Source organism: Macaca fascicularis, chromosome 14, assembly GCF_037993035.2.
Source record: "Macaca fascicularis isolate 582-1 chromosome 14, T2T-MFA8v1.1".
NCBI classification, from domain to species: domain Eukaryota; kingdom Metazoa; phylum Chordata; class Mammalia; order Primates; family Cercopithecidae; genus Macaca; species Macaca fascicularis.
In genome coordinates this window covers 32,231,613-32,256,844 of record NC_088388.1, presented here as the reverse complement: position 1 = coordinate 32,256,844, position 25,232 = coordinate 32,231,613, and the positions used below count along the sequence as shown (strand labels likewise).

At 37.7% G+C, this 25,232-nt stretch overlaps 1 protein-coding gene across 7 annotated transcripts in view; it reads left to right on the top strand.

Annotated features, from left to right (window-relative positions):
• Positions 1-25,232, top strand: part of HIPK3 (homeodomain interacting protein kinase 3) — a 106,797-nt gene that overhangs the window by 77,608 nt on the left and 3,957 nt on the right. For 4 of the 7 annotated variants that reach the window (XM_045371657.3, XM_074013986.1, XM_005578249.4 and 1 more), the window contains 14 exons: positions 470-593; positions 9,026-9,145; positions 10,703-10,789; positions 11,297-11,481; positions 12,918-13,077; positions 13,835-13,958; positions 19,521-19,642; positions 19,851-19,975; positions 20,074-20,235; positions 20,388-20,450; positions 20,744-21,040; positions 21,368-21,508; positions 23,809-24,044; positions 24,339-24,466. In XM_045371657.3, coding sequence (XP_045227592.2) covers positions 470-593; positions 9,026-9,145; positions 10,703-10,789; positions 11,297-11,481; positions 12,918-13,077; positions 13,835-13,958; positions 19,521-19,642; positions 19,851-19,975; positions 20,074-20,235; positions 20,388-20,450; positions 20,744-21,040; positions 21,368-21,508; positions 23,809-24,044; positions 24,339-24,466 — 2,074 coding nt within the window. The remainder of the gene's footprint in view (positions 1-469; positions 594-9,025; positions 9,146-10,702; positions 10,790-11,296; positions 11,482-12,917; positions 13,078-13,834; positions 13,959-19,520; positions 19,643-19,850; positions 19,976-20,073; positions 20,236-20,387; positions 20,451-20,743; positions 21,041-21,367; positions 21,509-23,808; positions 24,045-24,338; positions 24,467-25,232) is intronic. The other 3 variants (XM_074013987.1, XM_005578253.4, XM_005578254.4) reach the window with 1 other exon arrangement.

The following is a 25,232-nucleotide window of genomic DNA, read 5'->3' as shown; positions in this document are numbered from 1 at the left end:
TAAATATTTATTACTGTATTCTGAAGTAATATCTAGGTCTAGATTCACTTTTAGCTTTTGAGGGTTTTGCTTTGTTTTGGTTTTATCTCTCAATGTCTGGTTTTCAGTTCCGCTGATGTCATAGTATTTATTTAATAGTTTGCCAGTTCTCTTCCTGTTGTGTTATTTCTGATCTGCTATAGTCTTAAAAACAAGATCTATGTTTTTCAAAAAATGTTATGTTAATAAAGCTATGAGGAAACAGGATTATGGTGGAAGAGACTTTATTATAGAAATGTTGTACTCATAGTGCCCCTTTCAGATTAATTCAGGATTATGTCTAGGTTTCAAAGAGTTTTGAAATAGTGAAGAGTTCCTATACATAGAATGTGATACCTCTGTCGTTTTACTAACTTCCTAGGATGCCAGTTGAAATTAGGTAATTTTAGAGAAAAACCACCCTGATTTTTGTTTTAATTTTAAATTTCAGAGCTCCAGAGATTATATTGGGGTTGCCATTTTGTGAAGCCATAGACATGTGGTCATTGGGATGTGTGATTGCAGAATTATTCCTTGGATGGCCGCTCTACCCAGGAGCCTTGGAGTATGATCAGGTAACAAATGATAATCTAATAGTATTGGTAGAAAGTAAAGAATAATAACAGTCTTATAGGAATGCATGGCTGCAAGTGTACAATACACTGGAAAGTCTTTTTAACATAAAGTGGCAGAACCTGGGATCTTGTAGAATTGATTTTGAAAACTTTTATAATGCTGAAGTAAGTTTTCATAAAGTTACAGCCTACAGAGTCTCAAAACCAGTTTTGTAAAATTATTGGGAAAATTTTATACTGTAAACATATAAAAGGTTGGATTGTGTCCCTTTAATTAATTGTGCTTTGCTTGGGTGACAAACTTTGATGATGTATGAAACGTCAGCCCCTCCCAAGGCATGAAAGCTCCTAAAAGGCGTTAAAACTTTTGGTCTTAAACCAACTGCCATTATTGGTGTTTTAAATACCTCTCTGTCACTTGAACCCTCCTCAGTCTTTTTAGCTGTTTTGAATGGTGCTGAAATTCTCTTTTAGCACTGTTTAATGATTCTCAGTAGAATTCAGCAAATTACCTTATTAAGTACACTTTTCATGGTAGTTTTCAGGTATATTCATTAGCCTTTCTATACTATTAAGCAATGTTGTTTGCTAGTAGTCTTAATTATTAATACCAAGATTATTATTTGGAGAAACTGCCATCATATTCATTATTCTTTGAGTATCTTTGAGATAATGTACTCAAATCATTCTAATAGAAAATGCTAGTCAAAATCAACGAAGTAGTTACATTAATTTTGTCATTCTGAGTAGTATTTTTATTTAGGTGATATTTAACTTTCAAGGAAGAAAAAATAGAAAATAGAAGAATTTAAAGCACCTATTACATAATCGTGATTATAGCCTATAATCTAATCATGATTATATTAATCTAATCATGATTAGAGCTATTTTCTCTATCAAGAGGAATAAGAGAGGTAATTAATTTAGGTGACTTAAATGTTCCTGAGATGACTCTCATTTAATACTGATTATTAGATCAGATGTTATCATTTACTTTAATCTATTGTCATCATGAATCTTCCCTTTTAGGTTAGGTTTTCTATATTCTCCACCTTCCCTCCTCCACGTTCAGGATTCCACTGAGTTTCTGTAAAATTTTCCATACATTCTGTCGTCTTTCAGCTTTCTATCCAATTACTAGCTTTGATACAGGTGCAAGACTACTGTCAGTTCTAAACAAGTTAGTAATTGAATCAGAGTCCCGTAATCCTTTAGCTGTTGGAGTACTGAGGCACCAGTAAAATGCTAGAAATACAGTCTTGGCTTTGTAGATTAGTCTATGGCTTGCATAGTACCCTGGAGCAGGACACCCTCTAGTGGCAATTTCAAGTTGATTTGTTACTATACTCGAGGTCTTCACTGTTCATCTTGGACAACTGATATTAGTATTGAAAAGGACCCCAGAGATTACCCAGTGACTGCCCCCTTTTCATTTTATAAAGGAGAAAACTGAGGCCCAGAAAAATGAATTAACTTGTCAAAAGTCACAATAGTAATTTTAAAGACAAAGCTTTGACCAAAACTCAGTTTTTCTAAATTTTATAATGAATGTTTATTTTTTTTAAACTAAACTTGGAACAGGTATTATCTGACCCAGATTGACAATGTTTTCAGGATGTATATTACCAAAGGGATTAAAAAAAGTCGTTGGCCATTGGCATATAGCATCAATAGTCTCACAGTGTTTTGTTTGTTTTGTTTGTTTGTTTTTCTTTTTTCTTTTGAGACGAAGTCTCACTCTGTCGCTCAGGCTGGAGTATAGTGGCATGCTCTCAGCTCACTGCAACCTCCGCCTCCCAGGTTCAAGAGATTATTCTGCCTTAACCTCCCAAGTAGCTGGGATTGCAGGCACGCGCCACCATGCCCAGCTAATTTTTGTGTTTTTAGTAGAGACGGGGTTTCACCACATTGGCCAGGCTGGTCTCGAACTGACCTCGTGATTTGCCTGCCTCGGCCTCCCAAAGTGTTGAGATTACGGGCGTGAGCCACTGTGCCCCACCCACAGTTCAGTGTTTTAAAATATTTTACAAAATGCATGAATGCAAAGCAAATAAATTGTAGTGATTTTTGTGGGCATCTTTGTTTTGGCCCTAATCTGGGACTTTAACTCATTTTCAAGCATAGTATTTATTATATAGGCTTTGATAAATTTTGATAAATTTTTTTTTTCCTATCTTAACTTGATTTGGGACTTTCAAGTGCTTTTTTTGCACTTATTAAAATGTTCACATATGTTTTTCTTTTTTCTTTTATTTTTATTTTTTGAGACAGGGTCTCACTCTGTCACCTAGGCCGGAGTGCAGTGGTTCCATCTTGGCTCACTGCAACCTCTGTCTCATAGGTTCAAGCAATTTTTTCCACCTCAGCCTCCTTAGTAGCTGGGACTACAGGTGTGTGCCACCATGCCTGGCTAATTTTTGTATTTTTGGTAGAGACGGGGTTTCATCATATTGACCAGGCAGGTCTTAAACTCCTGACCTCAAATGATCCACCCGCCTCAGCCTCCCAAAGTGCTGGGAATACAGGCGTGAGCCACTGCGCCTGGCCACATATGTTTCTCAAAACAACTTTAGTCTGTTTATTAATGTGTTTGATTTTCACGGATTTTCCCCATCTCCCTATATTATGATCATCTAATGTTAGGATGTGAAAGGGCCACCAGTAGGGTATGTCTCTCTCTCTTATGTGTTCCTTATTCCAGTAATCAGCTGCCTAGATATACTTGGACACCCCAGTTGGGGAGTTGGTACTTTTTTTTAGACAGGGTCTCAGTCTGTCATCTAGGCTGGAATGCAGTGGCATGATCATAGCTCACTGCAGTCTTGAACTCCTGGGCTCAAGGAATCCTCCCACCTCAGGCTGTGCCCAGTAGCTGGGGATACAGGTGTACACCAGCATGCCTGACTCATTTTTAATTTTTTGTAGAGATGGGGTGTCTTTCTCTGTGTTGCCCAAGCTGGTCTCAAAGTCCTGGGCTTAAGTGATCCTCCCGCCTGGACCTCCCAAAGTGCTGGGATTACAGGTGCGAGCCACTGCACCTGGCCTGGCAGTTTTTTTCTAATTATTATTTTTTGCCTTACAGTGGCAGTGCAGTGGGCAATAGTATTATTAACTAATGCTTACTGAGCTCTTTTATGTACTAGGAACTGCTGTTAACACTTTATATTAACTCATTTAATGCTCGTAACAACCCTATGAAGTCCACACTACTATTGCCTCCACTTTATGGATGTAAACTAAAGAGTTCTTAACAGTAGAACTATAATTATCATATTCTTCTTTAGAAGACAGAGTCTTTCTCTGTCACCTTGGATGGAGTGCAGTGGCAGGATCATAGTTCACTGTAAACTTGAACTTGTGGGCTCAAGTGGTCCTCCTGCCTAGGCCTTCCAAAGTGTTCCATGAGCCACCGCACCTGGCCAAATTATTATATTCTTAAAAGGCAAATTTGAATCGCCAGGAAAAATATTCAAAGTATTTTAATTCTTCATTATGGGGTTTGTGTTCTAGCCCTTTAATCATATTTATCATCTCTTAAAGCCTTTCCAATGCCATTTTCTGTTTGGATTTTACATTCTGTAAGTGGACACTGACCATGTTGAAAATTTATAATTTCATATTTTCTTGTTTGTGCATTTTATTTCCGTTTATATAGACATCTATATTTAGTGTGTGTGGTTAGGGAAGATCCTACCACCAATTGTTACAGTGTGTGAATCCCTTCCTGTCTTAATTGTAGATAAACTGTCTTATTAGTGTTCTATTTACAGGACTTATATGTACTAGGGAATTACCAAAAGTATTCTAGGGAATTAAGGACTATTTTATGGATGGATGGATGGATGGATGGATGGATGGATGGATGGATGAATGGATGACAATAGTTGGTAAATGTTATTTCTCCAAAATGTTTGTTGGAGTTTAGATAGAATATTATCCAGAGCAACTGAGAGTCTGACTTTATATTCAAATTATATTTGGTAATTTCAAGTCTTATGTAAGAAAAATAAAGTTCACTATTTCAACTGCAGAGGAAAATAAATCTTTCAAGATTTCTATGTTTGTCAGGCTATTTAGCAAAGAGACCCACTCAAGCTGGCCCAAATAAGGGGGCATTTATTTATATGTATGGATGTATTAGGCCATTTGCATTGCTCTAAAGGGATACCTGAGTAATTTATAAAGAAAAGAAATTTAATTGGCTCACAGTTCTGCAGGCTGTACAAGCATGGCTCTAGCATGTGCTTCTGGTGAGGGTCTTAGGAAGCTTACAATCATGGCAGAAGGGAAGGGGAGCAGGCGTTTCACATGGTGAGAGTAGGAGCAAGAGATGGGGGAGATGGGCACCACACACTTTGAAACAACCAGATCTTGAGAGAACTCACTGTTGGGGGAACAACACCAAGCCATTCATGAGGTATCGGCCCCCATTACCCAAACACCTCCCACCAGGCCCTACCTCCAACACTGGGGATTATATTTCAACATGAGATTTGGAGGGGACAGACATTCAAACTGTATCAGTGGACTATCACAAGGATCCAAGAATGGAACTATAATATGACTGGGATTTGTGAAGTTTGGAATTGAAGGTGCTTTTCAAAGCAAGGTGACACTGGAGGAATTAACAGGTGTTGGTAGAACGTCATTGGTACCGGACCATCAGTGTAACCTGGCTGTTCTTCAAGTACCTTTGTCTATTCTGATCTGAGTTTCTGCTCACCTTACCTTTGGTTAGGTTACATGACCATAAAACTCCAGCTCTACCTATAACCCTTTAGCTCATCCCCCAAGAGTCATTGGTATTTCTTAGTTCACATTTCTGACATAGTTAATCTGATTGACTTAGTTTTTTTTCTAGTTGAATTCATGAGGCCAGTTTAGAATTATGTGTCAGATTCCCATTCTTCATTCACTGGAGATGGAGGAAGGCAAACATATGTATATATTAGGGGTTCTAGATGGAATATTTTTCTCTTCAAATGACTGGGCGGGCATTATGACAAGTAATAAACTCAGAGTTTCACTGGCCACTTTTTTTGTTTGTTTGTTTTTGTTTTACAGAGCCATCTTAACTCCTGAGGTACATTAATTGCTCTATTCTCTTTGCTTTTTCAGCACTTTGTTTTCTTCTTCACAATGGCTTATTAGCTTAATTGCAGATTACATGCTTAAACATTTATCTGTTCTACCGAATTGTGCTTTTGAAGATTGCCACCATATTTTATATATCTACATGTCTTTAGCATCTAGCACATAATAGATGCTCTGTTTATTGAAATTGAATTGTTGATGGCTTTTCTGTCTGATGCAGCATCTGGGCAGCAAACTCTTAGTACTTTTTCCTTCCATTTTCCTGTTTCCTTGAAATAAGGAATTTAGCTACTTAGTGGGTGGGAGGTGGGGAGAAAGAGCAGCACTTTAATGAAATGAAGCCAGTTTATAATGTGGAAGTTTTCGTTGTCATTTTTTATAAAACTGGGGATACAAATGTGAATAAAACAGACTTATTGGAAGGCATACAATCTAGTAGGGAAAACAGACATGTAAAAAATTGTAATATAGTTATAATAATTATAAATGCATGTTCTAGGTGTGATGATAGCACAGAATAATTACCTCTGCTTGACATCATCAGGGATGGCTTTATAGAGGAGAAGTTTCTTGAGCTGAGTCTTGAAGAAGGAATAGTAAAAGTTTATCCTGTGAATTTGGTGAAAGGGGGAATATGTATGTTGGATAAATAGGAGTTTGAGAACAATATAGGAAAGAGAAACTGGCCCATGTGGTTCGACATGGTGCCAGATGGTGCCAAAGTACCAGGAGAATATAAAAGGACAGGAAATATATATAGTTGGAGGGCTTGTTTGCTAGGGTTAGAGGTCTGGAATTGACCCTCTAGGTCAGGGGTGTCCAGCCTTTTGGCTTCCCTGGGCCACATTGGAAGAAGAAAAATTGTCTTGGACCACACATAAAATACACTAAAATTAGTGATAGCTGATGAGCTTAAAAAAAAAATCACAAAAAAAATCTCATAATGTTTTAAGAAATTTAGGAATTTGTATTGGCCCTCATGCAGCCCCTGGGCCAGGGCTGCTGGTTGGACAAGCTTGCTCTAGTCAGTAAAGGGTTATTAAGTAATTTTATACAAGTGACTAACAGACGCACATTTTGCCAGGATGTCTGGCAGTAGTGTCAATAATGAATTGGGGGTGAGCGGGTAAGGACATTAGGAGAGACTGGAGGCAGGTAGAATAATCAGGAGGCTTGTGAAATTGTATAACTCAGAATTGAAGAGGATCTGAGGTAGAGATGGAGAGGAGGGGACAGTTGTGAAAAATGTTAATGAAGTAAAATTGTTAGGCTTTTGGATGTTGGGGGAGCATGATGAGGAAGAGGTATAGGGCATCAATTTCAGGTTTCTGATTTGAGTGGGTGGTGTTGCTATTAACCACAGGAGGAAAATACATAAGGATTAGCAGATCTGGGGGCAAATCAGTTTAGGATATATTCAGTTGGAGGTACTAGAGTCAACCAGGTCGCAAGTTTCAATAAGTGGTTGGGTCTGGAGCTCCAGAGCTAGAGCCAAAGATTGAGACACAGATTTAGAGATAAAATTGTGGGCACTTACGACTTATAGAGGGAAAAAAGACAAGACTCTGGAAAGCAGTGTCATATAAAGAACAAACAGGGGAACACAGTGAAAGACTATCAGGAAGTAGAAAGAGACCCAGAAAAGAATGGTGTCGTGGAAACTGAATGAATGGTTTTTATGTAAAATGGTAGTAGCCATTAGTATCAAAATAAGGATTTATATGTGATTATTAAACGTGTCTGTTACTAACAGGCCATTACTTATCTTAGTACCATATCATGAGGGTGATGAGAGTAAAATTCAGATTGCAGTGTGTTGAAGTGTGAATGGGAAGTGAAATAATATAGGCTACTATTTTAAAGGTGAGACGAGAGAGTTAAGTAGTTAAGGGAGGTTTACTTTTTTTTTTTTAGGATAGAAGATATTGAACATTTTTGTATTTGGTTGGGAGAGAGCTCAGAGGGAGGAAGAAATAGAAGATGCAGAAGAGGATGGACTAATTGATGGAGCAGAGTCTTTGAGGTTTAAAAAAAAAGTCTTTGCATTTATTCTCATACAGGTTAGGGGAGTCAAGTTTTAGTAAGAAGGAAGGATGGAAAAACAATTTTAGCCCCCAGAGATCTCTCTCTTTTCTGAGCCCCTGTTTATCCCCCATGTTTCCCACTCATTAAGTGGGGGAATCAATATTTGAGGGCCTACTGTGTACCAGGCACTTTCATGGGCTCTGGGGGTATGTAAGTAAACAGAAAAGTCCTTCTGTTCATGGAACTTAAGAGTCTCATGGAGAGGTAAGAAAATGGAAAATAAATGTATAGAATATTAGATAATGAAAAGCACAGTGGAGAAAAATATAGCCAGGAGGATGGTGGGTGAGGTACTGAGAAGGGCAGAGTTTGCTGTTATTTATTGATGGGTCATGGAAGGCCTGGTCAGTAAGGGAACATTTGAACCAAGAGCTGAAGGAAGCAAGAGAGCCATACAGATATCTGGGGAAAGAATGTTTCAAACAGAAATATTAAGTTCAGAAGCCCTGAAGCTGGAGTTTTTTAGTATCACCCTTGGGAGAGCCCATCAGCTACCATGCCTCTTCCCCTAGAGACACAGCTGTGTATATATCAGTGTCTCAAAAAAGTGTTCCCTCCAAACTCCCACCATAGTAATTCACCCAGTCTTTATCAATCTAAATCTCTTTTGAATTTATTCCTTCCCTTCTATTCCCATTCAGTCTCTCAGTTCAGACCTTCTTCATCTCTTCTCTGGCCTTATCCCCTCACCCATTGTCAGACATTACTTTAAAATGTAAGCTGTCAATTTCCTGCTGAAATTTGTCCAGTGGTTTCCCATTATTACCTCCTGGCATCTAATCCAAATTTCTTAATTTGCTGATAAAGCCCTTTACCTGCTAGTTCAATTTCATCTCTTAGCATTCTCTGTTAGTGACCCTCTGTACTTTCAGTGTTTGAATGTGAGGGTATTCTCTCTTGATTTTCCATATTTGCACATACTATAACCTTAGCATAGTTTTTCCCCCCACCCTTCCTGTGCAAACTCCTGTTATTTTTCTTTTAACACCAAACTTGAGGACCACCTCTTCTAGAACTTTACCTGATCCAATTACTTTAGGTATGCCTTTTCTGTCTGTCAAGCATGCTTTTATTATGATACTTATAATTCTGTATTACAATTTTTTCCATATATGTTTTCCACTGGACAATGCATTTCTTGAGGGCATAGACTATGTATTTTCATACCTGACGTAACATACAGCCTGGTGTCTGACTTAAGTGTTCTGTCACATGAAAGAATAAACTATTCTGTTCTGTAAATTATTTTTCAGATTCGATACATTTCTCAGACTCAAGGTTTACCAGGAGAACAGTTGTTAAATGTGGGTACTAAATCCACAAGATTTTTTTGCAAAGAAACAGATATGTCTCATTCTGGTTGGAGATTAAAGGTAATTCATTAAAAAATAGAATATTTAGAAGACTAGTTTTCTAAGATACCTCATATGCATGGATAATACCTTCCATATCTATTTACATTTTACTAAATTACTTCCTTCTTTTGAATTTTCATTTTTGGTCCTTCTTTATTTTATTTTTATCAATTTTTTTTTCGTTTTTATTTTTTGAGATAGAGTTTCTCTCTCTCGCCCAGGCTGAAGTGCAGTGGTGCCAACTTGGCTCACTGCAACCTCTGCCTCCTGGGTTCAAGCGATTCGCCTGCCTCAGCCTCCCAAGTAGCTGGGACTACAAACTTGCACCACACGCCCAGCTAATTTTTATATTTTTAGTAGAGACAGGGTTTCGCTGTGTTGGCCAGGCTGGTCTTGAACTCCTGACCTCAAGAGAACCGCCCGCCTCCGCCTCCCAAAGTGCTGGGATTACAGGCGTGAACCACCATGCCTGGCCCTGTCCTTCTCTCTCTCTCTCTCTTTTTTTTTTTTTTGAGACGGAGTCTTGCTCTCTTGCCCAGGCTGGAGCGCAGTGGCGCGATCTTGGCTCACTGCAACCTCTGCCTCCCAGGTTCAAGCGATTCTCCTAACTCAGCCTCCCAAGTAGCTGGGTTTACAGGTGCCCGCCACCATGCCCGGCTAATTTTTGTATGTTTAGTAGAGACAGGGTTTCACCGTATTGGCCAGGCTGGTCTTGAACTCCTGACCTTTTGATCTGCCCGCGTTGGCCTCCCAAAGTGCTGAGATTACAGGTGTGAGCCACTGTGCCCAGCCCCCTTTATTCTTTAAGAAGAAACTCCTCTTAGAATAACTTCACTTACTCTCTAATTCCACAACATAATTATTAATTCATCTTAAATTTTAAAAAACATTTATGTGTATAATTATATTTGTGTTATGTGTTTATCTTCTCATTTCTACATTATTACACTTTATAGGACAGGGACTGAATCTGACCTCTTACTACATATCCCAAGTGTGCTAGGATTTTTGGGGGAATCAGTAAATCCTCAATAATTAACTTCATAAACAGTTATTTTTTTTTTGAGACAGAATCTCCCTCTGTCGCCAGGCTGGAGTGCAGTGGCATGATCTCAGATCACTGCAACCTCCGCCTCACGGGTTCAAGTGATTCTCCTGCCTCAGCCTCCCAAGTAGCTGGGACTACAGGCATATGCCACTGCACCCGGCTATTTTTGTATTTTTAGTAGAGATGGGGTTTCACCATGTTGACCAGGATGGTCTCGATCTCTTGACCTCGTGAACCACCCACCTCGGCCTCTCAAAGTGCTGGGATTACAGGTGTGAACCACCATGCCAGGCCTAGTTATTTTCTTTATGGGGTTTGTTACATTTGTAATTTTTTTCTTGGCCTGAACCAAGCACTTCTCATTTTTTTTGTGTATACTTTAAAAAATACGTTTTGATAGTTTCTCTTTTGAAATTACTATTTGTCTTAGAATATTTAATATATTAGACTGAATGTGCCAGGATTAAAGAAATTTGCATATTGTGGATAATAATGTATTCTTTTTTCCCTTTGATATATGCAATAAGACATTGGAAGAGCATGAGGCAGAGACAGGAATGAAGTCTAAAGAAGCCAGAAAATACATTTTCAACAGTCTGGATGACATAGCGCATGTGAGTACCATAGCCACATTTGTTAATCTGGTATGCTTAGATGGTAGACCTGAATGCCAAGGGGCCCAAAACATGTTACTCAGTTTTTAGATGGCTACAGAGTCCATGCTGTTTTTACGTTTTTCAGATGAAACTGATTCTATTTTCAACCTTTCAGGAACTAAATTGCATTTGTCATTATGAAAATTTTAATTTACCTATTCGTTCTTTAGTAAAAAAATGTTTGCTTTGAAAGGAAAAATCCTAGCCAACAGATTTCTTTTCCCTATATTTCGCTAGAAATGGATATTTGTTTAATTTTTAAAATCTTCTTTTATGCTTTGAATCCTATTTGGTACCTCAACACATTTTGAGGATTTAATATTAATTGTTCTTCTTTGTTTTAAGATAATCGTAGTTCTCTCTCCTCTCCTGTGTTGTGATTTTTGTTTTCTTTTTTGACTGTGGAATTTATACTACTCTCTCTGGCTTATTTTTACTTGATGGCTTGAAATTTTGATTTCTTAGGTGAACACAGTGATGGATTTGGAAGGAAGTGATCTTTTGGCTGAGAAAGCTGATAGAAGAGAATTTGTTAGTCTGTTGAAGAAAATGTTGCTGATTGATGCAGATTTAAGAATTACTCCAGCTGAGACCCTGAACCATCCTTTTGTTAATATGAAACATCTTCTAGATTTCCCTCATAGCAACCAGTATGTTACTTTAAGATCTTTTAAAGTGTTTCTAAAAACATAATAAGTCTATAGAAAATCACTGCATCAGAGAAATTACTTTTCTTCATTAAATACAAGTAACCTGAGTAAAAAGAGGCTAAGCTAACTTGACCAAGTTCATATACACCAGTAACTGTCCGGAACTAGAACTGAAGTCTGAATTGCAGTCCAGTGTTCCTTCTCCAAAATGCGATACTAAAAATAAGACTGAGTGGTTTTGTTTTTATTATACATGACTTTCTTATCTTAATAACCAGGCATATATAAAAGGAAATGCTAACAGTTTTCTCTTTCAGGTCACATTTCAGTTTTCCCAGACCGTAGATTCTATCATATTTTGAGTCCTACAACTTCCATTTTACTTTTTTTTCCCCACAACTTTTGCTTTCCTTTTTCCTCTTTTTCTCCTGCATTGTGAAGGAAAGGAGGTTTTTCGTGGGTCAGTAGATTATAGGTTGGTAGGGAAGAATATATACTAACATTCCAAAGGCCTGTAATATTACAAATTCTTTGTATTTTCTTTGTTTGTTTGTTTGTTTTGGAGACAGGGTCTTGCTCTGTCAGTTGCCCAGGCTGGAGTGCAGTAGCACAATCTTTGCTCACTACAGCCTCTGCCTCACAGGCTCAAGTGCTCCTCTCACCACCTCAGCCTCATGAGTAGCTGGGATTACAGGCATGCGCCACCGTGCCTGGCTAATTTTTTGTAGAGATAGGATTTCACCATGTCGCCCAGGTTGGTCTTGAACTCCTGGGCTCAAGTGATCTACCCACCTTGGCCTCCCAAAGTGCTGGGATTACACGTGTGAACCACTGCACCCGGCCAAATCTTACAAATTCTTTGAGCCTCAGACATATTTTGGGAGATGAAGGGAGTAAATTTAAGTGACTTAAAACAGCTTCCTTCAGTATTTAAAAAGACAAAATGAAGAAGGCATAGGAATGAACCCAATGTTTATCATTGTGAATTGTTCTTAAAATTTACATTTTTCTACAACCCAGTTAGATTTTTCCCCTCAAACACTTAAAATGTCCTAATGTTTTTCATATACAGTCACTTTGAAAGTAACACGATAGCAACTCTTTGGTACTGTTAATTTAGTGGTGTGGAGATCTAGAAATTTAGGAAAAAATTTTTCGCGTAGGGGGTCGTAAAATTATTGCATACTAACCAAAAATGCTTACTATGGTTTTACTGTTTTAAGAAAAATACTGCAGAATGTATACTTTTACTTGCTCTGAAACTTAATCTTTTCTGGTAAGATTTCCTGTTAGAAATATTACTGGAAAGAAGCAGATTAAGTGCAAATCATAGGATTTTTTTCTTTTAGGAATCATTTTTTTATTTTGTCAATGTACCTCAATTTAAAACTAAGCATTTAGAATAATACTATAATACCTTCACTTTTGTTTTACAGCGTAAAGTCCTGTTTTCATATTATGGATATTTGTAAGTCCCACCTAAATTTATGTGACACAAATAATCACAACAAAACTTCACTTTTAAGACCAGTTGCTTCAAGCAGTACTGCTACACTGACTGCAAATTTTACTAAAATTGGAACATTAAGAAGTCAGGTAAGAATGTGTAGTAATTAATAACTTAGGGTCTTTTTTTAATGATTGCTCATTTTACTTTTGATATATACAGAAGTTTGGTGTCAGTTAGAATGTACAGTGCTAGTGAGGTCTTACTATATCTGTTTTACCAAATCTCTTAAAATTTCGAGGTATAACAATTGGAACATATCTACTCAAATTCATTTTTTTTCCATTCCTCTCTTCATTCTCTAAGTATCTTCCATCTGCCCTTCTATGCCATAACTCTACCAAAAGTAGAGGTCAGTAGAATCAGTTTTTAAATTTTAATTTTGGCAGCTTGTTTTTGTTCTCATTTTCTGGGTACTTTTTTTTTTTTTTTTTTCCTGAGACAGAGTCTCGCTGTGTCTCAGGCTGGAGTGCAGTGGCGCAATCCCAGCTCACTGCAAGCTCCGCCTCCTGGGGTCATGCCATTCTCCTGCCTCAGCCTCCCAAGTAGCTGGGACTACAGGCACCTGCCACCGCGCCCGGCTAATTTTTTGTACTTTTAGTAGAGACGGGGTTTCACTGTGTTAGCCAGGATGGTCTCCATCTCCTGACCTCATGGTCTGCCTGCCTCAGCCTCCCAAAGTGCTGTGATTACAGGCGTGAACCACTGCGCCTGGCTCTGGGCACATTTTAATTGTAGAATTATGATCTTAAGAAATGTGTTTGAATTCTATTTATACAGCATGTGTATTTCATTTAGAAGACTGCTCTGTCTAATGTGCTCTGTATAATGTGCTGATTGTTTCAGGCATTGACCACATCTGCTCATTCAGTTGTGCACCATGGAATACCTCTGCAGGCAGGAACTGCTCAGTTTGGTTGTGGTGATGCTTTTCAGCAGACATTGATTATCTGTCCCCCAGCTATTCAAGGTATTCTTTTATTTAAATTTTGCTTTGAATCTAGGCATGCATTATTTTAAAATAAGCTTAGGAATCTATTCATTAAATATATTGTATAATTTTTGCTGCATTTAGTGCTACATTTGAATTTGATTTAACCTGTTGAGACCAAGCGCAGTGTCTCTCGTTTGTAATCCCAGCACTTTGGGAGGCTGAGGCGGGCGGATTACTTGAGGCCAGGAGTTTGAGACCAGCCTGGCCAACATGGTGAAACCCTGGCTTTCCTAAAAATACAAAAAATTAGCTGGGCAAGGTGGTGTGCGCCTGTGGTCCCAGCTACTCGGGAGGCTGAAGCTGGGAAGTGGAGGTTGAAGCTGGAAAGTGGAGGTTGCAGAGAGCCGAGATTGTGCCACTGCGCTCCAGCCTGGGTGACAGAGTGAGACTCTGTCTCAAAAAAAAAAAAAATTTAAGCTGTTCAATAAGCCTTTAGACCAGTGACACTCATTTCTTGACTGGAACTCCATTACAGTCATCACTAACAAAATGGGTCATATGACAATTGTATTTCCTGTAGAGTGTAAAATGATAAAATACCTTAATAGGAATGATTGAACTTGGGAAGCTAAAAGTTGGCCTATGCTGGGTATCACTGTTTTAGACATTTGTCTACCAATACCAAACATTAAAGTGACTGAGAGCTCAGTTATTTAAAATTTTGGTCAAAAGAGTTTTGTCCCAAAATACTATAGTCTTTATTGATAGCTTAGGTAATAAATAATGGATTGATTTCAATTAAATTAATGTCCCTTCATTAAATAAAAATAGCCAATTAAATCCTCAAGTGGAATGGTTGACAGAATACCTTTGAAGAGGCTATACATTCTTTTTTTTTTTTTTTTTTTTTTTTTTTGAGATGGAGTTTCGCTCTTGTTGCCCAGGCAGGAGTGCAATGGCGCGATCTCGGCTCACCGCAACCTGCAACCTCTGCCTCCCTGCAGCCTGCAACCTCCGTCTCCTGGGTTGAAGCAATTCTGCCTCAGCCTCCCGAGGAGCTGGAAAGCTGGGGTTACAGGCATGTGCCACCATGCCTGGCTAATTTTGTATTTTTAGTAGAGACTGGGTTTTTCCATGTTGGTCAGGCTGGTCTTGAACTCCTGACCTCAGGTGATCCACCTGCCTCAGCCTCCCACGTGTTGGGATAACAGGCGTGAGCCACCGTGCCTGACTGGCTATACATTCTTAAACTAGGAAATCTCTTAATGGTTCCTAGAGAATCATAGCATCAAACCTCACTACTGGAATAACTGGACTAAAACCCTACTTCCTAAGTCCTTTCCTGAGATTTTGTCCTTGCTAAGCTTTAACATCTAGTTAATGCAAGAGATCAATTACAGATGGGGCCCTAAACCAGCATGTCCAACTTAATGGTGATACTCTACAGAGTAAATGAGAACAGTTGGTGCTAAGTCAGGACACCAGGAATCTAATTCTGTTTCCCCTTTTTACTGTATCATTGTAGACTAGCCTGTTTATTTATTTCAGCCTTAGTAAAAGGAAATAGACTGAATAGATAATATATTGGCAATTTCCAACTCTAATATATTTTGATTCTGAAGGATTATTTGATTTTTTTTTTTTCTTTTAAGTGTGTCTTTTTTTGAGACAGTGTCTTGCTCTGTTGCCCAAGCTGGAGTACAGTAGCACGATATTGGCTCACTGCAACCTCTACCTCCTGAGTTCAGGTGATTCTCATGCCTCAGCCTCCTAAGTAGCTGGGATTACAGGTATGCACCACCATGCCTGGCTAATTTTTGTATTTTTAGTATGTACAGGGTTTCACCATTTTGACCAGGTTGGTCTCGAACTCCTAACCTCAGGTGATCTGCCCACCTCAGCCTCTCATAGTGCTGGGATTACAGTCATTAGCCACTGCACCCGTCCTCTGATTTTTTAAATTTTAAGCATTCAAGCAACTCTAAAACTTTTTTTTATTTTAATATTTCCCACAGTACCAAATAAAGAACCAAGAATATGTTTGTTGACTTGATTTGCTGGTAATAAGAGATGTGAAAACAGGTCAGATCTTCAGTTACTGTTCTATCAGGGTAGCTTTATTTTCATTGTTGACTCTGAAGGTGAAATTGTGACCCAGTGGTCACAGTGGTGGTCTGTGAGTATCTGTAACAGTGACATTTTTATTACTTTCCGGTAATAAAAATGCCCACATCATTATAGTGTTAGCAATAATAGATGCTAACAGTGTGATGCTGTTGTGTTTTTCAGTTTTTTCCCCCAAGTGTTTATTATAAGAATTTCAAACATATAGAAAAATTGAAAGAATAATATGTTTTCTACCCTAGATTCAACAGGTATTAATATTTTACCATATTTGCATCATCAATCTACCTACCTACTTACGTAGTGCACATACGTGTACTATTTGAAATTAAATGGTAGATTTTATGACACTACTTCTAAATACTTCAGCATGCAAGATTGGTGCTTTTTAAAAATATGTTTTTTAATCACTTATCACTTGCGTTATCTTGACAAATGCATTTTCACTTAAATTTATAATCTACACTAACAAATATGTTCTTTGGTTCTAGTAATCCCTCCCATGTACCAAAATCAGTTTTAGGGTCACCACTTATACTGTGGTATATTTCACGAAGATTTGGAATAGTAGGTTTTTTTTTCAGAGCCTAGCTTCTGTGGCAAAAACTTAAGAGACTTCTGAGACACGTTTCTAAACAGCATTGAACATCATTCTTAAAACATTTGAATGAGGTTAGAAAAATCTTTTATCTTTTTATATGGCTTATAATTGATGAAAAGTTAGAAACCTTTTTGTACATAAAGTAACAACTATATCAGTGGTTTATAATATGGGATAATTGAAAGAAAAGAATTACTATCACAGACTCATTAACCCACTAAATGTCATGAACAGCACTTTTGAATTAGAATTACTAGTGAGAAGAAGCACAATATGTTTTAGCTTATATAACAGGTGCAGTTGCAGCAACAGGCCAGGCAGGCTCTATAAATATGTTGTTTCTCATCTTAGTAGAGTGTCTGCCTTAGAAATGAAAGCACTCCCTCTAATCAGTCTTAGTACCGGACGGGTAGATGTTAGGTAGAAATTGTAATGTAGAAAATTTCAGCATTGGGCTTCTTGCCCCTCCCCTTCATTTATCCCTTCCCTTCAGAATGTGCCGTTGCATTTTCAAGAAACATTTTAAAATAATTATTGGGCAGCTATTGGGGATAGTAATTATGGTACCATTGTGGTTTATATTTTAAAGTAAACTTTATCACCTTGACTTAAAAATTTTACTTTGACGCTATCATGTTTAGGTAATGCATTTAATATATTTTAGATATTATAACATGTAAGTACAGGCATATAAATACGATATCCATAAGACTGTGCTTATTTTAAAAAGTGTGCTTATTTTAAAAAGTAAGCTTATTTTTAAAAATCAGCTAAGCTTTTATTTAACATATCTGAATGTTTTATTTATTAAACAAGCTTTTAAAATTATTTAGTGACCTGAAAAGTTAGGTATTCATCCCCTCTAGATGACAATATTAGAGTAAAATATATTCCAGCAAAATTCTTTCCTGTTATACTAAAATAATATTCGTAAGCTTTTAATGCCTTGTTCTCCAAGTATTAAAGCAAATATAATCAAAGATAAAGTTTCAGCTAACCTAAACTATACAAAAATTGAGATCTTATCCCACTATTGAATTTGATCAAAAATTAGATCTCCTGTGGAGAGAGTATATAGGAGAATTCTTCTCATCTTAAGACATTGCTTGTGGAGAGAATTTACAGGCAATGAGATTTTTGTTGAGATTTGGAAATTTGCTCTGTCTGTTCATCCTTGTCAAAGTGAAGAGATTTTTTTTTTTTCTTGAAGAGATTGTCTATATATTGCAATATATCTACACTGCCTGAGTGTGCTGATATTCCATGTCTTGGAGAATTGGATGATCAAGACAGGCTTTTTAGCAGAAGTAAGAAGATTTTTATTAAACTTGACTCATACCTGGCTCTTTAGGTGGAGCACAGAGAGTAGAATAACCTGGTAGTAAGATAATAGTCTCAGTGAAGAAAATAAACAGGCTAAAATGGACATTCTCTTTAGGATTAACACTTACATCTGTGAAATAGAAAATATGAGGTTGTTTTACAATAGAGAAAGAAAACAATTGTAGTATTTTTCTCTTATGCCTGAAGAGAAAGACTCAACATCACATTTATCCCCAAATTGATTACATTATATTTAAATAATCTGCAAGCCCATGTTGAAAGTAACTGCTACAATAAAGTGGAATTATGAAGTGGTCAAATTATTTTCATTAATTTAATTTCTGATCTTCGAGGATGCCCCTAAAATCTTGTCAAAACTTTAAGTTGGAATGTGATACTACTTTGCTGTCTCAGAGTTCAGTATTATAAGACTTAATATTTGCAAGGTGCTTTGCAGTGAATCAAACAGCTATATTAACATTATAGTAACATTAACAGGATTAACATGTCTGGTAATCCTGCTTTCTAATTTTCCTAGTGGGCAAGCAAAATGGTAGCATGTTTGTTCTGGAGTTCCAGCAGCTCTCTGCTAAGAATACTAGTCAATTAAGCCACATTGGGGAAACCTTAGTTTTAATCATCAAATTAGGTAAATAGGTTAGTTTTGCCTTTCCTTTGGAGGCTGAAATGAGTGTGCCATCCCTGAATTTTCATCCATTATGTGAACCATTATGTCCATTAAATTATGAAGTTGTGATGTATTTCTGTTTTGGTGACAAGAGCATAAGATTCTATCACAGTTTTAAAGAAGAAGATACTAAGCATAGCTAAAAGTTTGTATGAAAAGAAGAACCTTTACCTGCTAGGTTGTCAGCATACTAAACCAGATTCTTCTTTCCATGTTCTTTATCATGGTGACTGAACTATTTAAAAAGGAAAATAAAGCTTCAATAGCAAACTTTGGAGATAAGAAGTTTCAAGAAAATTAAATGGTTCAACTTTGTAGTATGCATTTTGAAACAGAAAGGGGAGCTTTATAATAATTTTTGGAATGATGTATATCACAAGATAGACAAGAAGTACATCATTTTCCTAATGGATTGCTCAGTTAGTGTTACGAAAATTTTATGCAGAGAATGGCATTATAACCCCACAATCAAGGCTGGGTGTGGCGGCTTATGCATGTGATACCAGAAATTTGAGAGGCCGAGGTAGGAGGATCTCTTGAGCCCGGAAGTGCAAGACCAGCCTGGGCAACATAGACACTGTCTCTACCAGAAATTAAACAGATGAACTGGGCATGGTGGTATACGCCTGTGGTCCCAGCTACTCAGGTTGAGGTGGGAGGATCCACAAGTCCAGGAGATTGAGGCCACAGTATGGATCATGCCACTGTGCTCCAGTCTGGGCAACAGGGCAAGGCCCTGTCTCAAAAAAAAAAAAACAAAAAACTGTCAGAATTTAAGCAGTTCTTGACATTTAAAATAATTGTATAAGTTAAATAAGAGGAAGATTTTTTTCTTTTATTTGATAACTATTCTGTTTCACAGGTATTCCTGCAACACATGGTAAACCTACTAGTTATTCAATAAGGGTAGATAATACAGTTCCACTTGTAACTCAGGCCCCAGCTGTGCAGCCACTACAGATCCGACCAGGAGTTCTTTCTCAGGTTGGTAATAATTCATTCCTTGCCATATATCAGCTTGTGCTGTTGGGAAATAATGAAAATGACCTGGATAGGGATTTAATCCATTTTGTAGGTTATGGACTTTAATGTTTATAATTGTTAGCTGTTACTTTAGATAGTTTTGAGTCTAGGATATGGTAAAGTTACTTATAACTTGTTATTTTCTATTGTTTTCCTTTGCTGCAAGCAGACGTGGTCTGGTAGAACACAGCAGATGCTGGTGCCTGCCTGGCAACAGGTGACACCCCTGGCTCCTGCTACTACTACACTAACTTCTGAGAGTGTGGCTGGTTCACACAGGCTTGGAGACTGGGGGTAAGCTGAAAACAAAAGTACTTTATGAATAGTTTGCAGACTAGATCTTGATTAAAGAAAGGTCTTGATTAAAAACATTGTTCTGAACTTCTCCCTAGGAAGATGATTTCATGCAGCAATCATTATAACTCAGTGATGCCGCAGCCTCTTCTGACCAATCAGATAACTTTATCTGCCCCTCAGCCAGTTAGTGTGGGGATTGCACATGTTGTCTGGCCTCAACCTGCCACTACCAAGAAAAATAAACAGTGCCAGAACAGGTTGGTATTGGTGCTTTAACTTTCCTCTGCATTTTGAGAATCTTTAAAATGAATTTTGCATGTACACTAAAGGGTCACTCTGTTGTATTCAAAATGACCTCTTTTATACCTTTATTACAAACACTAAGCCAGCTCCCTTCTCGATTTCTCAGAGGTATTTTGGTAAAACTAATGGAATGGGAGCCAGGAAGAGAGGAAATAAATGCTTTCAGTTGGTAAGATTGTCTTTATTGCCCTTTTGATTTATTATCTACCTGTAGTGTAGCAATTGTGGACATTCAGATAGCACATTTACCAAAAAGTGACTATTTAAATGTATGTAAATGCAATCTACATGGATATTTCTAGAGGTATTTTATATTTCACAAGAACTCAAGATCTGTTGGTGTGTTATATTCATGAACTCGAACAAGTGAAGGTTCGCATTTTTTGGTTTAACAAGATACCTTAGACAACTGATTATACATATTTTGATTATAGAAATTATAAATTATTCCTTTGGTTGCAGGAGTAATTCATTACAGAATACCAATATCCCACATTCAGCATTTATTTCTCCAAAGATAATTAATGGGAAAGATGTCGAGGAAGTAAGTTGTATAGAAACACAGGACAATCAGAACTCAGAAGGAGAGGCAAGAAATTGCTGTGAAACATCTGTCAGACAGGACTCTGATTCATCAGTTTCAGACAAACAGCGACAAACCATCATTATTGCTGACTCCCCGAGTCCTGCAGTGAGTGTCATCACTATTAGCAGTGACACTGATGAGGAAGAGACTTCGCAGAGACATTCACTCAGAGAGTAAGTGCCAAATGCTGCATCCTCAAAGGATATAGGTGGCGTCCTTTGGTGTGTCGAAAAACAACTTTCTGTGACTTATTCCTTGTTTGTCAATGTCCTTTGGAGTAAAACCTTTAAATTAGATAACCCAGTTCTAGACAGGGAACTTTCTAAATAGTATTTAGCACCATTATTATAACATTTTTCCTGTATTTGTAAGCTTTACTTTTTGTCCATGTAGGTCATTCTTAAGAGTTTCATATCCTTAATTAAAGAATACAGATTTTGACTATTTGGAGAGTATCTTCTCATATTTGACTCATGTTTTCCCCTTTTCTCTTCCACTAGATGTAAAGGTAGTCTAGATTGTGAAGCTTGCCAGAGCACTTTGAATATTGATCGGATGTGTTCATTAAGTAGTCCTGATAGTACTCTGAGTACCAGCTCCTCAGGGCAGTCCAGCCCATCCCCCTGCAAGAGACCGAATAGGTAAAATAATCTCAATAGTAGTGTATAATAAATAGTAAGTCTACTAAAAAGCCTACGATTTCTTTCTGTTAAATTAATAAGTACCTGCCGATTTACCACAGTGACTTCTATCTTGAACACAATTTTTGAACTAGATCAGTTTTTCTAAACACAGATTTGTTTGTTTGTTTGTTTTTAAGACAGGGTCTTGCTCTGTTGCCCAGGCTGGAGTGCAGTAGCATGATCTCGGCTCACAGCAACCTCTGCCTCCCAGGCTCAAGGAATCCTCTCGCCTTAGCCTCTTGAGTAGCTGGGACCACAGGTGCGCACAGCGATGCCCAGCTAATCTTTAAGTTTTTTTTGTGGAGATGGGATCTTGCCCTGTTGCCCAGGCCGGTCTTGAACTCCTGGGCTCAACCAGTGCTCCCACCTTGGCCTCCCAAAGTGCTGGGATTACAGGCGTGAGCCACCATACCCAACTAAATAATCTTTTTTTTGCCAGGGGTGTGGGTGGGGGGAGATGAAGTGTGGCTCTGTCACCCAGGCTGGAGTGCAATGGCATGATCTTGGCTCACTGCAGCCTCCACCTCCCCAGGTTCAAGTGATTCTCCTGCCTCAGCCTCCCATGTAGCTGGGATTACAAGCACCCGCCACCACACCCAGCTAATTTTTTGTATTTTTAGTAGAGATGGGGTTTCACCAGGCCAGGCTGGTCTTGAACTCCTTACCTCAGGTCATCTGCCTGCCTCAGCCTCCCAAAGTGCTAGGATTACAGGCGTGAGCCACCACATCTGGCCAAATCTATTTTTGAAAGGGTAAAAAAGCTACATTCTTAATTTCAGCCCCACAGACTACTATTGTAATTTAAATTTGGAAGAAAAACATGTACTTTAGCAAAATTAAAAAGGAATGTTTTGCATAATGAAGTACTTACTGGCCCACTGTCTACAGAACATCCACTGTGATTTTTTTCTCCCATTGGTGATGGATTTGCATGGTTTTATCCATATTAACCTGGCTTACCCGTCCTTTGGCCGGCTAAAATAGTAAGCTTGTCCTAAGCAGAATGATTTACTAACATATTAAGAGAGAAGCCACAGTCTAGAAGGCACAGTGGCCAACACTTGTAATCCTAGCACTTTGGGAGGCCAAGGCAGGAGGATCACTTGAGGCCAAGAGTTCGAGACCAGCTTGGACAACATAGTGAGACCCCACCTTTACCAAAAAAAAAAAAAAATAATAGCTGGATGTGGTGGCGCTTGCCTGTAGTGCTAGCTACTCAGGAGGCTGAGGTGGGAGGATTATTTGAGCCCTGTAATTTGAGGCTGCAGTGAGCTATGATCACACTACTACACTATAGCCTGGGCAACACAGTGAGACCCTGTCTCTTAGGAAGGAAGGAGGAGAAGGAAAGAAAGAAATAAAATCTTATTTTAGTGGCAGAAAACATTTGGAAAATTTTAAGTTTTAATTTTACATGTCTTCTTCTTTTCCTTAGTCAGGAAATATGATATTGCATACTTATAACCAAAGCTTTATGGAAAATATAAAGAAATTTTAATATGTCTTCTTAAAAGTTGCTTATAACGTGGTTTGAAAATTGATAATGTACATAACTATACATACACATGTAAAGTATGTATAAACAAATATACATATAAGATATATAAATAAAAATATGTATAAAAAGAGATGCTTCAAATTCGTAACTAAGTATGGAATGGGTGGTTGAAACAGACAATAAATACTGTAGAAATCCCAAGGAGAGAGAGATTGTCAGGGCCCAAGAGTGTCAGGAAGAGATGAGAAATATGGGGCTCTGTCTAGGCCTTCAGAGGTGTGGGGATACCTTTCAGATAACTGGTTAGGTACAAGGACCTAAATTACCAGAAGAGGCACATATCCTGATGTTAGAATTTAATTTGAAATATCCAAGTCACATGCATGTATGCTTGTACATTTCATTTAAATTATTCAGAACAGTGCCTCTTTTGTCATGTCTTGATGAAATTATCTGGAATTCATAAAGAGGAATTTTATGAGCTGATACTAAGGATCAAATGGGAAGGGAAAGAAGAAAAAAAAATGCCAAAATGATGTTCCTGAAATGGAACAGAATTAGGTTTAGCAGTTGGAACAGATAATTAATTTAAGGGTCTAGAAATTTTTTGAAAAAGTGCTATCGGACAATGAAAAAGCTGTAATTATATATAAAATAACTGAATAACATTCTTGTCAGTTCACTGGAGCCTGAATATTACTTAACATTAGATTTAATGTTGGAAAAAAATATCACTCATAAAAATGCTTTCTTTTTGTAGTATGTCAGATGAAGAGCAAGAAAGTGGTTGTGATACGGTGGATGGCTCTCCGACATCCGACTCTTCTGGGCATGATAGTCCATTTGCAGAGAGCACTTTTGTGGAGGACACTCGTGAAAACACAGAACTGTTATCCTCTGCCGACACAGAAACCAAGCCAGCTGTCTGTTCTGTTGTGGTGCCACCAGTGGCACTAGAAAATGGCTTAAGTGCCGATGAGCATATGGCAAACACAGGTAAGTTGAGTCCTCCCATTTCTCCGGTTGTCCTTTAAATACAGTCTTAATTTAGGAACATCTGAGAATGGAGTTGCCAAAAGTCATCTCGAATTTTGACTTGATCCTGCCTTATATATTATACAGAGGACATCTTCTAATATTATCCAGTGCTTGGAAACCATGACCTCTCCTTTCATTTTGTTTAATTTTAAGGCTCTCAAATCACTATTGTATGAAATATCTAAAGATTTTGCTAATTTTTTATTTGAAAAGGAAAAAGCATAAACTCTTCAATATTTTATTTGTCGCCAGATTCTATATGCCAGCCATTAATAAAAGGACGATCTGCCCCTGGAAGATTAAACCAGCCTTCCGCAGTGGGTACTCGTCAGCAAAAATTGACATCAGCATTCCAGCAGCAGCATTTGAACTTTAGTCAGGTATGTTCATTTGTGGATTTGTAGGAGTCTTTGGGATTCAAATTTAGCAGTTGTTTTTCACATGGAGGAGAAAGCTTCTGAAACTGTATGTAGTCTTAATGAATTTTTCCCTTCTCGTTATCCCAAGGGGCTAAAGAGTAACTGGCTTAATAATAGGATAATTAAGCAAATTATCCATAGAACTTGTAGCCTTCTTCAGAAAGATTAAGTCCTTAGGTTCTCTTAGGTAATATTAACAGAGTGTGTCTGTTATCTCAGAACATCATTAACCTTCCTGAATACTTTCCATCTTATTAAACGCTATATTTAGCAGTTGTGTTTCAGTTGGGAAAAGAAAAGATCACAGATACTGGAGTTGGACGGGGATTCAAATCTTGGTTTTGCCATGTACTATATATTTATTACCTTGGCCAGGTCTCTTCAACAAATTTGATTTGGAGCACAGTTAATGGGAATAGTAATTATATCATGGGTTGTTTCAGAAGTAAATAATACTGTGTATGTAAATGTTAGCTTTACATATAATAAGTGCTCCACAAATGGTAGCTGTTAGTAGGGATGGGGGTAGTAAAAGGTAGTACAAGCAGCACTAATAGTGGTGTTTATATTATAATATGTAGTAATAAATACTAAAATGTTAATACTAATATATATGGAATTGGTATTTTTCTCTCCTCTAGTTATTCTTAGTATAAGTTAGTTCTGAGAGATCCACTATGAGTTATCAATCACAAAGGGTATATTGTAATTTCCGTTTCTTTCCTTT